The sequence below is a fragment of the Hyalella azteca genome, unplaced genomic scaffold (assembly GCF_000764305.2).
Source record: "Hyalella azteca isolate HAZT.00-mixed unplaced genomic scaffold, Hazt_2.0.2 contig5706, whole genome shotgun sequence".
Classification (NCBI taxonomy): Eukaryota; Metazoa; Arthropoda; class Malacostraca; order Amphipoda; family Hyalellidae; genus Hyalella; species Hyalella azteca.
The window spans coordinates 477372-490788 of NW_025935888.1; the positions used below are offsets into that span (position 1 = coordinate 477372).

The following is a 13417-nucleotide window of genomic DNA, read 5'->3' on the forward strand; positions in this document are numbered from 1 at the left end:
TACTCACCATAAATTGCTGGCTCCTGCCTCTCATAGTTTTGATGTAATTTGAAAAAAAGTGATGGTCTTTGTTACCCCAGCTCTTGGGGTTTCTTTGACCAGGTGGTAAAATCAATTTTATTTTTTGGTAAAATAACTCCAAATCATAGTGACAAAGCAGAGAATTTTTTAGACTCTCCCTCAAGTTCATGTTTGAGTCCTATAAGTAGACTAATAAAGTATCATGGTATTCATGGATACCAGCATTTTCTTAAGAAATTGGTTTAAATCTTGAGTTTTTGAGGAAATTAAAAATGAACTGATTCCAAAAAAAAGCTCTGGTTTGCCCACTGTGCAGAGAGTGGATGAATATTGCAAGCTTAGTGGCAAACCAGTGCTTGTTTAAAATCAGTTCATTTTTAACTTCCTCATTTACTCAAGATTAAACAGATTTCTTATGTATGATAATTATGGTATCCAAGATACTTTACTGGTCTACTTATAGGACTCAAAAATGAACTTGAGGAAGAGTCTAAAAAACTCTCTGCTTTGCCACTATGATTGCTGTCTCTTATACACATCTAGATGTGTATAAGAGACAGCATTAGAACACAATAGATCCCGTTAGAACACAATAGATCGCGTTAGNATGTGACGGGGTAACATTGACCGGTTTGGAAATTAAGTTAAAATTACCATATATAAGACTCTGTAGAGTCTGAAACATAAAGAAAAAACATAAATAGGTATATCAAACATAAAATATGTTATATAAGTACCTATGGTAATTTTAACTTAATTTCCAAGCCGGTCAATGTTACCCCGTCACGGCTGCCAGTGGGTGGTCAAAGTTCCCCCATTGGGGGGCAGTGCCCCCCATTTGCAAACTATGACACTTTCCTAAAATTTGGCTTTTGCATATGTAACTAGAAGAGTTCTACTATAATGCATCAAAGCCTGGAGTTATTTTACCAAATAAATAAAAAAATTGGAGGGGGTACTCCAACAGGCTTTAAATAATAGCTCTTTTTTGTGGGTCACATTATTAATTTTTTAACCTATTAGATATGCAAACTTTTTAAATCTTTCTATTGTGTTATGTAGCCTCAGTATTAGGCCTTTGATGGCCATTGACAAAATTTTTCTGTGTCAAATCGTTTTTGAGTTTTGGGGGTTTTTGTTAAAAAAACAAAAAGTGGTCAAAGTTACCCTGCCGGTCAAAGTAACCCCATTTTATGGTATGTCTGTGCCAATCATCACACATTGGTCATATCATTAGTTATGCACATACATCTGTGCCAACCATCTTGCATTAGTTATAGGGCCCCTAAATAATTTCTTAAGTAAACATTATTAAAAATGACCCATTTTTGCCTACATTTTTGAAAATTGTCCATAAAATCCTCCTTTTTCCCCATGAGTTCAGGACTTCAGGAAATTCTCATTTGTTATTCATGATTGACAACTTTTCAATCCAAATTTTGCCCACCTGAGAAGTTAGGGAATGCTTCAAGGCATGGTAAATGGTTAGCTCAGCTTCTCCAGAGAGGTAGTGTGCCACAACCAAAAGTTGAGGAAAGGTGCGTCACATATGCAAGCAATATCATGAACATGACACCAGGCTGACCAGCTAGTGCCAACTGCCAAGGTCTTTTCAAAATCAAAAGAGATACTAACAGCAAACTACAAAAAACCCTGGTGAATTAAAAAATGTGCAGTGCAGTTTCCCAGAAAAGCTTCTAAGGAAAAAGTCTTATCCTAGATATATACTATATACTCTCATAGCCAACAAACATTTAGAAGATGAAATGTGAAGTGAAGCATAACTTGTGGAATAAATTCTGCAACACGGTAACCTCAGTCGCACCTCTAAAACATGTAAAAGACTTACAAACCCAATTCTGCCATAAATGACTACCCTTCATCTCCAATAACTTGAGCTTCTGTGCTGCCCACTCCAGAGTTGAGGCTCTTGCATTCTACTTGGAAAAATCAAATCTCCTACACCTTCTCTGTACCCTTCACATATTCTCTCTTTAAATTATTCTTTTAGGCCATTGCACTAAGTGATGACAGCCCCAGAGACTTGAATGAACAAATTTCTCTCCAAATATGTTAATTTCCAATTTATCATTCATTGCTAACTTATAAAATTGCTGCAAGCATCCATATACCTGTGCCTTGAGTTGATGCTAAAATCATGACTAAATGTATATACTCTTTCTTCCTTCTGATTTGTATCCTTTTTCAGAAGTTCACTTCATTTGTTTTATTGAATTGCTTCCAGTCAGAGCTAAAGATTTCATCCAGGATGTTCCAACTATCAGAAATGAGAGATATGGTTCGAGTTCCTCCTTTGAAGTTCAATCTTCCTCTAGAACAAGCTATAATGGAAGAACTCAACAGGAAATTAGCCAATAAAGTAAGTCTGTGAGCTGTGATCATGTTTACAATAATAAACCTGCTGCAGAATTGGGTTGGACTGTGTCATCAGTGACTTGTGAAGTATGTCATAAGTTGAGGTAAGACATGACATTTAAGTTGGAGATAATGCATTCCAATTTAAAATTGGTTCAAATAAATCTTGGCTAAGCTTTAACATCTCTGCTAGTAATTTTGTAAAACAAACTTATGGTAATTTAAGTATATTTTTAAAAAACTTCTCTTTAACTTCACTTCTTGTTTGTCTGTTTGTCTGTCTGTCTGCTACAAATCTTGTAATCGAAATTTAATACACTTCTACTTATCCTATCGATCTGAAATTTTGCACAGTTGCATAATGTTGGAGACAATGCATGAATCAAATGACAAAATAAATAATTTTAGGAATAAATTTTTTTTTTCAATATTAAAAAAACTGAAAAAATAATTTTGTCAGCTACAAATCTTATAATTGATATTTGACACACATACCTGTCCAATAGATATGAAATTTCGCACACTTGTGTGAAGTTGGAGGCAATGCATGAATCAATTGACAGAATAAATAATTTTGGAAAAAAATTTATACATTAAGAAATTGAAACATTAATTTTTTTTCCGAAAATTAAATTAGAAATTCATTGTACATCTGTAACATTGGAAACACTGGATTCTATAGAAGTGTTGTCTTTAAAAAGTAATTTTTAAACGTATATTATTTGTGATCTGGTAGACTGACTTTAGAGCGGTGAATATGTTAACCAGTCCATGTTACAACATATTGAAATAAAACATTAATTTAGTTTGTAAATCATTTTTTGTTGTCACTTGAGAACTAGGCAATGAGTTATTTGCTATTTTTTACAACACTTCCTCTTTAACTTCACTTCTTGTTTGTCTGTTTGTCTGTCTGCTACAAATCTTGCAATCGAAATTTAACACACTTCTACTTATCCTATCGATCTGAAATTTTGCATACTTGTTTGAAATTGGAGACAATGTATGAATCAAATGTCAAAATAAATGATTTTAAAGAGTAAAAAAATTTCAATATTAAAAAAATTGAAAAAATTGAAAAAATAATTTTGTCAGCTACAAATCTTATAACTGATATATGACACACTTTTACCTGTCTAATTGATCTGAAATTTTGCACACTTGTGTGAAGTCAGAGGCAATGCATGAATCAATTGATAGAATAAATAATTTTTTAATATTCGAAAATTAAATGAGAAATTCATGGTACATCTTTAAGATTGGAGACACTGGATTCTTTGGAAGTGTTGTCTTTAAAAAGTAATTTTTAAACATATATTATTTGTTTTGTTTTTGTTTTAGCACATTTTAGCATTTCTGAGTCTGACTCAGCAATTGAGTGAAATTGATTTAGATTGGAATGAAACTCTACAGTTGTAACTTGACTTAGTCTCCAGTAAGCTATTTTATTAAGTTTGTTCAACTAAATTTCGAGCCTGCATACATATTTTTTAGCTGTAAAGTTTACTAGAGTGTTTAACCTACTTTATACTAACTAAATTACCTATTCATTCTAGGTTGGTGTTACATTTAATACATTATACCCATCAAACAATTTGTAAGAAATTTCATTTTATTGCTGGTATTCCAAATTAATCTGTCTACTTAATCATATTTTTAATTGTGGTTTTATGTGTTTGATTGTTTTTTTTTTATGAAATGCATTTGATTTTCACATTAGGTTGTCCTGAATGTCGGTCTATGCATCTGCGCCTTTGACCTTGTGAAGATGGAGAACTCTTACATCTATCCTGGGGATGGGGCCTCCCACACACGCACAACATTTCAGTTTGTGGTGTTCAGACCCAGTATTGAGGAAATTCTCGAGGGAGTTGTCTTGTCAGCTTCATCATCTGGCTTGCAAGGTGATCTGTTATTGGAATAATGGTTAAGTTATTTTCTTACATTCACTGCCCATTGTATTTTTACTTCATTAGTTTCTTCATAGGTAAGATACCTACTTTATATAGCCATTACTTTATATTATATTGTGTTCTGAATTTCATTTGGGCTATGTGAATTTTTCATTTTGAAATTTATGAGATAGCCCTGAATCTTTAGGTTTTGTGCCTCAATGTTTCATATTAGGAGTATTTTCTTTGATTTCAGGGTTATGATTTTTCAATTAAAGTGCATCTTTGAGACATGTGTACAGTTATTAGTAAAATGTATTACTTTGCTTGATATTTATTGTTGAGCTCTGTAAATATTATCAAGTAAAACCAAGAATCGTTGCATCTACTTTCCAGTTAGCTTGGGATTTTTCTCTGGGATCTTTATAAAGCCAGAAAACATGGTGGCTGGATCTTACTACGATGAGACTGAAAAAGTCTGGATTTGGAATTACCAGGAGGAACACAAGCTTTTTATGGATGTGGGTATGTATTTTAGCTCTATTGTATATTGTTTGAAGAATGAGATATTCTGTTATTGCATCAAAGAGATCGTTTTATTTCCCCAGAGTATTTACTGATTTAATTAAAACAGAAGGTTATTTTCTTACGTCTGACAGGCATACCCGAAAAGTGTTTGCATGCCAAGCAGGTCGTGAAATCTAGTGCGTTCGTTTTCAGGCCAGAAAATCAGACTACGTGTGATATCAGAGAGCTTTGTGGACACGACGCCTTCAGGGCCACAGCTGGCTGCTGAGCACCAGGCTGCGGTCGCGGCTGCCGCTGCCGGCAGCGTTGTTGCTGTCGCCAAAGATCCTTTCTCTGAAGTACATCCTTATACCATCTACGTGAGTACAGTAATTATCTTATACAAATCAGTTATGTGAAATTTTTTCTGTAACTTAATTCTTATTATAATACTGAAGTTTCAACGAACCCGAACGTGAAATCAGTTTGTTGCTTCTGCAGGGAAGCACAGATGGATCAGGGCTAGGGATGATATCATGGTGGGCTGAAGACGAAGATGAAGATGTTAAAGATGAAGCTAACGAAGGCCAAGAAGATTCGCAATCTGAACATCTGGAATCAACCTAATACATATTTCATATGAAGTAGATTTTTATTATGACAATTATTATTATTAATTTTTTTGCTCGAATTCCCACGCGATAATAGGAACAAAGTTTGTGCGAAATCAGTCATGGCCAATTGTTGGTAGACAATATCGCATTCTTGACGAAAGTTGACAGTTGGTAAATTATGTAAACCTTCAACGGTTGTAAACGCACAATGGTATTCCCGTAAGTGATAATTCTTGGCATGCAAATTCTGGCATGGCCAGGCCGAGGCGGATTAACGTCCTATCAAAGGATCTAAGAGAGGGGGAGTTCACCATGGAGACCTTCAAGAGACGACTGGACGTGTTCCTAGGCAGTTCCTGATCGTCCGCTCCTGCACCACTACCAGCGGCGAACAGCAACAACATCGTGCATCAGCTGTCCCAAATGCGCTATAGTCAGAGGCATTCTGTTATCAATGATGTGCCCTGGGCAAAATTTCACTTCTATCTTATCATTTCTCTTCTATATCTGTTCACGCCACATGCTTGACTTCACCGAGCATTGGATACTTGTCAATTTGATGCCAGTTAGTGCGCGCGCTAGGGGCGGAGACGATGGGAAAGGAGGGTTGGAGGGGCTGTGCTGGCTAGGAACTGTGAGCACGCACGTATGGTCGTATTTGGGGAAAGACGAAAATGGAGGCAAACTTTGGGGCGTCATCTGATTTGGCTGTGATATTAAAATAAAATTTTTAAGATGAAGTTTATTTCATTTATTCAGCGGCTCTAAAGAACGAAGCATGAATTCAATTTATTAGCTATCTTGTACTCGCAAGGGTAAATTCAGAGCTCTCTAATATATGCGGCAGATACGTGCCCAGATTTTTAAGAAACGATTTTCCGTGCCCAGGCTCCAGGGCCCAGTGCGTTACCTCGGCGTTAATAAAATGTTATTTATATCATCCTTAGCGTAACATAATAGACAAAGTTACGTTTTATCTCTCATTGCGCTTTCAATAGACTTGAATGGCATTTAAATATAAATTTCGATCTTTTGTATCTTCGTTACACTCTACAAATATTTACTAACAGGAAAATATGCATTTATTTTTGAAAAATCTCAACTGTGAACAGAAAAAAGTCCGAGTTACACCGGTAAAATATAATTGCAAAATGTATATATATGTTCATATTAACAAATCAATTTACGCAACATGCTTGTATAGCATCAATGGTAAGCTGTAGACGCTTGGAAAATGGCATACCTGTGTCGGGAATCAAAGCAAGAGGCATGCAAATTCAGGCAAATTTCTTTACAAAATTTATTTGCGTTAAATATGTCAACGGTAGCTATTCGTTCCTGGTCAAAACCGTCGTAGACCAACGTTGTTACATTGGAAAAATCGACAAAATATTAAATTCTAAATAAATGTGCCGATAAATATTTCGCATCTTGTAGTTGCAATCAGTGTTTAGTTTAGTTAGTCAAGTTGAAAATAAAATGCGACGTTTCAGTTGGTAATGGATATACGATATATACCTTATCATTTCGCTATTTTTATCAGTCATAGCGATAAGATTGGTGCTTGTGGAACATGTACAGTACTGTGCAAATCATGCACAATGTACTCTGCTTCTCATGAGATGCCTTGCGCTCATTAGAAATTACGGTATCGTAAATCTATCGAGAAATGTTCACGCAATGACTTAAACCCTGATGTTTAGATTAGGAAGCGAACTTACGTCGATAGCAGAGCTCGGGACGAACTTGGTACTATAGGAGACTTATGGTATGTTATCAGCAGAGGTGGACAGTAGCGCGCTACATGTAGCGGCCGCTACATTTTCAGTAGCGGTAGCGGCGCTACAATCTAGTGGGTGTAGCGGTAGCGCCCGCTATATTTAGAGCAGGTAGCGGCCGCTACATTTAAAAGTAGCGCTGCCCAGCTCTGGTTATCAGCAGATCGTCGGTCATCGATCGGGTGCAAGCGGTGCTGCTGCAGCGACGCACGAGGCCTCTATTACAGTGTACGCCTCAAACGGTTAGTCCAAAATTATTCAATTTTTTTCAGGCTATGTAATTCAGTTAACGTTAACTTGTTCCTGATATTCTGGTCATGATGGTAACATTTTTAAGCCCGAAAGGAGTTAAAGAAATTCGAATTAAATTATTGTCATTTAGTAGTAGCTTCAACAATCGATGTATCACATGGAAAAAAACTAGCGCACAGGTGCATAGTTAGTGCTGATTAAGTGTAATACCTGCATGAGCGAACTCACACCTGTGGGTGCGAATGTAATGTGCGAACTCACACCTGTCGACCCTGGTGTGGACAGACGTCAATGAAAGATTGCCTTGAACCGTACAGCGTTGTGCGTTACGTCGGGCTGATATTCCTACCGTCATCAGTCAGAATATATACAATGTATTGTTATTATATATTTTTTATAAAGTCAGCTTTAGATTGCTAGTCACCACGTCACTACACATCGTCTGCGTGATGACCTCATTGAAGTATATACAGTAAGTATACTCATGGTTTATACAAGGTCCCAGAAGGATTACTAGAATTTGAAACAAGAACCAACACCAGGGGCCACAGCTATAAACTAAAAAACTGCGTTGTAACACATCCATGCGACAACATTTCTTCTCGCTTCGAGTCACCGACATGTGGAACAGCCTCCCTTGTTACATCGTTGATGCTCCGAGTATAAACGCGTTCTAGAACAGACTAGATAAAGCTATGGAGAAATGAATGTTCAGACTTGAAATGCCTAGCACCATTTCGAACCTGTTGGAAGTCTGTTAGCTATTTCAAATTTTCGTCAGTTTAGAAAAGATCCGGTCAAAGGACCGGATTTTTAGATCTGCGAACAAGGTACGAAAAGTACAAGAATCGGTGACAGGCCACACCAGGCCTATTCTTCAGCGCCGACAGCACTATGATAATGATATGATATTACTGTCTTCTGAAGTATGGAAGAAGGCTAGAAGTTCTCGTCGACTGGTAAGAGATGATAATAGAAGACGTGCATAATGATAAAAATTACGAGGTATGGGGCTGGATAAAAAAGTGGAAAATCTGATGTAATAATAGGAAAGCAGATCCATGCAGATTTAAATAACGTCATATTACTTGAAACAGGATTTTAAATTGATAAATTAAAAAATTTAATTAAGAAAAGTAATTACGGAATCTAGATTCAAGCACTCAAAAGAAGAGTACAAATTTGAGTTAGTAAGGGGGCTATAATATTGTGGAAAAAAATTCAGAACTTTGACTACAAGTACATAGTACATCTTCAAAACTCAGCCATCTTCATTTGATGCAGGCACTGGTTAAGGGTTAAATTTGATGCGGTATGAAGTATGGCTTCTGCTCAGTGAAGAATTAAAGCTGATATACAACGACAAGCTACTTCCTGTAATCCTATAACTAGAAGTACAGCGTTTCACATGCGTATACGTCACACCATTGACTTGATTGCATAATTTTTATCAGAAATATTATTCATGCGTTCTGTTCCTGTCACTGATGTAAGCTCGCGCGCCACCGCTTGGCGGGCGCTCATCGTCTTTGTTCTGATAAAATTTGGATAAATTAACTGTCTTAATTATTAAATTAAGACTAAATTAATTAAGACTAATTAATGTCCATTAATTAATTTAATTAAGACTAAATTAATGTCCACATAATATGTAGAAAAATTTTCTTGCATAGAATATGTCCATGACAGTTTGAAGGTAGTCTATGATGGTCTAAATATGTTTTTCACACCAACTTTAGAAGTAAATTATTTAGTAATTTAGGAGAGGAAGTGAAGTAAGTCTAAGTATCGTTAGAAAACAGGTGCGTTTTCTCAAAGCTGTCATTGCAATTACCATAATAGATATGAAAAGATTGGGAAGTATTTAGGCAGCAAATGAGGTTCTTCTAGCTCCAATGCTGGCCCGGATAACAATGGCTATCTCTGTCAAAGAAATGCTCCAAGTCAGCCCGCTGATCTTTCTTGTCGTTGTAGTTGAGAGCCTCACAGAGTCTGCAAATGTGGTACACCGGCGACTGGAAGTACCCGTGCTCGTTGAGTACCCGGTATCGTCTTCTCCAATCGTGGTACTTCTGATACTCGGCAGGGTTGTTTAAAAGGTACCTGAAATTCACACAAAACCTGGAGCAGTTGTTTAAATGAATGGGCGAGGATATAAGAATTGAATTTAAGTGAGACTGGTTAATGTACATGGGAATCAGGCCAGCCATTAATGGAAAAGAACAATTTCGAACTGACTCGAAATTTATGTCACTCTAAGCATAAATTTTCAGATCCAGGAGATAAAGCAGCACGATAAGTGCCATGAATACGCGTCTGTAGGTTTAGCACCTATACATTTGCAGTGCCAGGCTAAAAAGAAACAAAATTTGCTTATTCGACATAATTCAACGGGTGTCAGCAAATATTACTTGCTTGGAAAATGAAAATGCCTTATTATTGTGTGGTTCACAGAACCAAAAAAAAAGCTGGAATTAGAACGCAAGTAATTTAACTTCCAGTTCAACAAAATTAATGGAATCGACTTCTCCCCATTGATTTATGTTAAAGTATAAATTCACGAGTACACATTTTAGTAAGTATTTTACCCATTTATTCGTTAGATATGTAGGTTAGGTAAATAAATTTGTCAATAAATTTTCATTGAATTTCATTCTATCTTTTATGAACTTCGCTGCAGTGAAGAAAGCTACAATTAGTTACTATAAATAAGCCTATCATCTTCCAGATATTTTCACGAATAGTTGGAACTACGCAAAGCATGACAAAAAATTGAACATATCGTTTAAATCGTAGGAATGCTACGACATTGGAGTAACGTCTCATCCGGTAAACAGTTAAAACGAAAAATATAATCCTTGAACTATGAGTAAACTCACGTCAGATATCGCGCAAGGTCCTCCGGATTTTTGAAGTCGTCCACATGAATAAAGGATTTCGGAGGAAGAAGCTTCTCATAGTCTCGCTTAGGAGGCCCCATCACCACAGGAACAGCAGCTTTGTTAAGTGCATTCCACCACACCTGCCGCCCAAAAAAGTGATGATTAAGTTCAAACCTGCAGCCGTCAATCTTCATCGAATTAAATCTGCCTATCGGTGCATCATCATGACATGAGTCAGGCGTGTGGAACTGCCTTACTCACTGCACTGAAAAGAATATGATCACATTCAAACCAACAAAAACGGAGGACCACAAAAACTGAAACACTCACCTTCTCGGTTATGTAGCCATCGCAGTTTGAGTTTTCGAACGCCAAGTAGAACTTGTAATCATTTAACTTGTCGCAGTCGTTGTGAAAATGACCCGGACATTTGAGTGGCCCACACCCTCCGTACACGTCAACTTCGATGTATTTCTGCAACTCGGCAATATACTTGTACCTTCCATTGATGCCACCGCAATTAGAGCCTAATATGCTGATATTTTTTTGCTTAATTTTGTAGTAATCATCTATTTTATCTAAATATTGATCCTTAGGTAGAGGAACAGTTCGTCCGTATGGCACTGGCACATTCGAATCCATTCGGTAGGTCATTGACCAATTGAAAAATCCATTATAATTGCTCAGTACGCGATTACTCGATACCATAAAAACATTGTATGGGCTCTCGTCGGACATCCACACCCAAATCTGTCCAGGAGCTCTAGGGACGTCAACTGGAGGACCTTTGATTCTGTGCAAATGGAACAGCACGATATCAGCAGCTTCGACATCGCCATCTTCCGTAGTCACTCTACAGTTGCTAACAGAACAATCTTCAAGCGGGTCAAAATTCACAGAAGACCCTTTCTTCAATAATCTCTTTTCAATATGCTTTACATACTTCCAAATATGTATTGTGAAAATCCTGTCTTGTTCTTGACCAATTTTTTCGTTCAAGAACATGCGGCGACCAAGCACTGACAAACGATTGATCTCGGTTGTGGTTAGGTTCCTCCAGTTATTGTAAGCGCCGTACTTCTCTTCGGGAGTATCTTTCTGGTGCTCAGGGAGTTGGTGAAAGCTATATTCTTGTTCATCATGAGCAGCATTCAAGTTCTCATTAGTTACGTTGTTCCTCACAAATCCTTGTAAAGTGTTCTTCTCTCGCAAAACTAATGCTTCACCAGAATGCTCTTCTCTGGCAGCATTGTCGTCTAATTTTATTTTGTTGTCTGACTTGAGTTCGGCGTTATCTCTAGCGTCAATCACTTCTCGGGCCACATTTTCGTCGTCAGGTTTAGCTTCTCCAAAATCGAGTACATTAGGGACCGGACCTCTTCTTAGAAGAGGAGACGGCATCAAATCATCCAAACCTTGAGAGAAAACTCTACGTCCATTGCCCGCGGGGTTTCCATTCGTATGAGGCGTTGCACGATGAACTATTGCCTGGTGTGACCCAAACAAAAATGTTGGGTTATCTCCTCCAACCACCAAAAACACAAGCCAGATAAGTAAAGACGCTGCTCCAATTAGAGTTATTAGCCGCCTGACTCTACATGAACGCCGCAGAATATGTCTTAATACTGACCCACTCATCCTGAATACCTACAGCAAACTGAGCATCACGCTCAAAATACAGAAAATGCGTTACACGACAGCCTGCACCATCGGGGTTCAAATGAAGGGAATTTAACACAATCCTATCAGATGAGCACTCATCATCAAATACATTTATGATTTTAAATAAAATCTGAAAATAATTCTTTGATGTTAGGATTACCACAAGAAAGTTGAATGCACCTGAAACACACACAGCCCTTGAAAATTATTCAATAATATCTTCGGTTTTTCTATTGAAAAAGATGCTGTTACGACCTAATTAAACTAAGTTCTACTTATAATTTTCTGCAAAAGCATTTAGCACAACGAGACTTATTAACCTCTGCTTGTGCTTTGCAATAACGGAAATAAATAAATAAATTCCACCTGAAATGCCTACATTAACGTGGTTATTAACTCGCGGCAGTGCTTCAAAATCACATGATATCAGGTAGACCGTAGGGACGACATAAACTAATTGGCCTCAGCGCGAAACCAATAAACCAATTGGCCTCAATTTGTTGATGTAGTTGTACTCAAAATAGATCTTTAAGTTGAGAGTAAATTACAATAGAAAATTCTACTCACCAATTGTTTTGCTACTTGCAAATTACTCGATTCGGCTCAGCACACATAGAAGCCAAGGTGAGTATGATTGCAATGCTACCAACCGTGTTATAAAAGGTAAACTTAGAAGTTCTCAATGTTCAATTATTAATAAAATGCCATTGGATAATTAATCAACCACCGAAAAGCTCCAGGATTTATAGATTTAGGCGCTTATACACGAGGCTAGTATTAGCTGCGATTATTCGCTGCTAGTTAAAATAGTTAATTAAAATTCATAAATTTTTATTTTATATAAATTTTTTTTAGATTTTTTATAAAAAAGTATAAAATTAGTAACACAACACTTGCTCCAAGCAGGATACACAGCGGCACAGATGGCCGCACTACGGCTGCCGCAGCCCTACAGCCAATCCTAGACGGCAAAATAACCTCAACGCAAATGCGTCAGCTACTCGCATCTGCAGAATAAATCGTCACGATATTTGTAATGCGAAAACTTGCAGCGAATACTCGCAGCTAATACTAGCCCCGTGTATAAGCACCTTTTGTCACAAATTATTTGATGTCAATCGGCGACAGGCCACATCAGGCCTACACTTCAGCGCCGACATCTCTATGTTATGTTATGTTATAATAGAAGATAAGTTGGGCACTAGGTAGGGCGACTGGTTTGTTAGCCTCGGCACTTCCGTTATGCAATCCTCCCCCGACTCGGTGCAGCAACGGCACCCACGTACTTGTGTTCGCAATCGATTCATGTATATAATCATCGATGCCAGAAAGACCATGGATATGTTCCGTTTGAGAATTTTCCAATCGGACTGCAAGTCTACTTCCTTCATTTAAAAAGAAAATATCGAGATTAAATAGGCTACGCTACCAAG

At 37.2% G+C, this 13417-nt stretch overlaps 2 protein-coding genes across 3 annotated transcripts; one reads left to right on the plus strand and one right to left on the minus strand.

The window, feature by feature from the left end:
• Positions 1 to 1197: 1197 nt before the first annotated feature.
• LOC108675286 (DNA-directed RNA polymerase III subunit RPC8) lies at positions 1198 to 6150 on the plus strand. 2 transcript variants are annotated; one of them, XM_018163289.2, is made up of 5 exons: positions 1198 to 2401; positions 4118 to 4301; positions 4686 to 4814; positions 5010 to 5176; positions 5298 to 6150. In XM_018163289.2, the coding sequence occupies exons 1-5, from the start codon at positions 2180 to 2182 to the stop codon at positions 5421 to 5423; spliced, it is 828 nt and encodes a 275-aa protein (XP_018018778.2). In that variant the 5' UTR covers positions 1198 to 2179; the 3' UTR covers positions 5424 to 6150. The 2 variants fall into 2 exon arrangements, with proteins under 2 accessions (XP_018018778.2, XP_047736566.1); XM_047880610.1 differs by having other exon boundaries at positions 4134 to 4301.
• Positions 6151 to 9053: 2903 nt separating this feature from the next.
• On the minus strand, positions 9054 to 12152 carry LOC108675490 (4-galactosyl-N-acetylglucosaminide 3-alpha-L-fucosyltransferase 9-like). The gene is made up of 3 exons (XM_018163519.2): positions 10653 to 12152; positions 10320 to 10462; positions 9054 to 9543 (listed from the first exon to the last, which is right to left on the minus strand). The coding sequence occupies exons 1-3, from the start codon at positions 11958 to 11960 to the stop codon at positions 9327 to 9329; spliced, it is 1668 nt and encodes a 555-aa protein (XP_018019008.1). The 5' UTR covers positions 11961 to 12152; the 3' UTR covers positions 9054 to 9326.
• Between the last annotated feature and the right edge of the window lie 1265 nt (positions 12153 to 13417).

Bases quoted from the DNA above. Each gene is read 5' to 3' on its own strand.
- LOC108675286 (XM_018163289.2), top strand. From the start codon at position 2,180: ATGACTAAATGTATATACTCTTTCTTCCTTCTGATTTGTATCCTTTTT. The intron at 4,302-4,685 runs GTGATCTGTTAT...TCTACTTTCCAG, and splicing joins TTCATCATCTGGCTTGCAAG to TTAGCTTGGGATTTTTCTCT. The intron at 5,177-5,297 runs GTGAGTACAGTA...TTGCTTCTGCAG, and splicing joins TACATCCTTATACCATCTAC to GGAAGCACAGATGGATCAGG.
- LOC108675490 (XM_018163519.2), bottom strand. From the start codon at position 11,960: ATGAGTGGGTCAGTATTAAGACATATTCTGCGGCGTTCATGTAGAGTC. The intron at 10,463-10,652 runs GTGAGTGTTTCA...TTTGGGCGGCAG, and splicing joins ATGGCTACATAACCGAGAAG to GTGTGGTGGAATGCACTTAA. The intron at 9,544-10,319 runs GTGAGTTTACTC...TGTGAATTTCAG, and splicing joins GACCTTGCGCGATATCTGAC to GTACCTTTTAAACAACCCTG.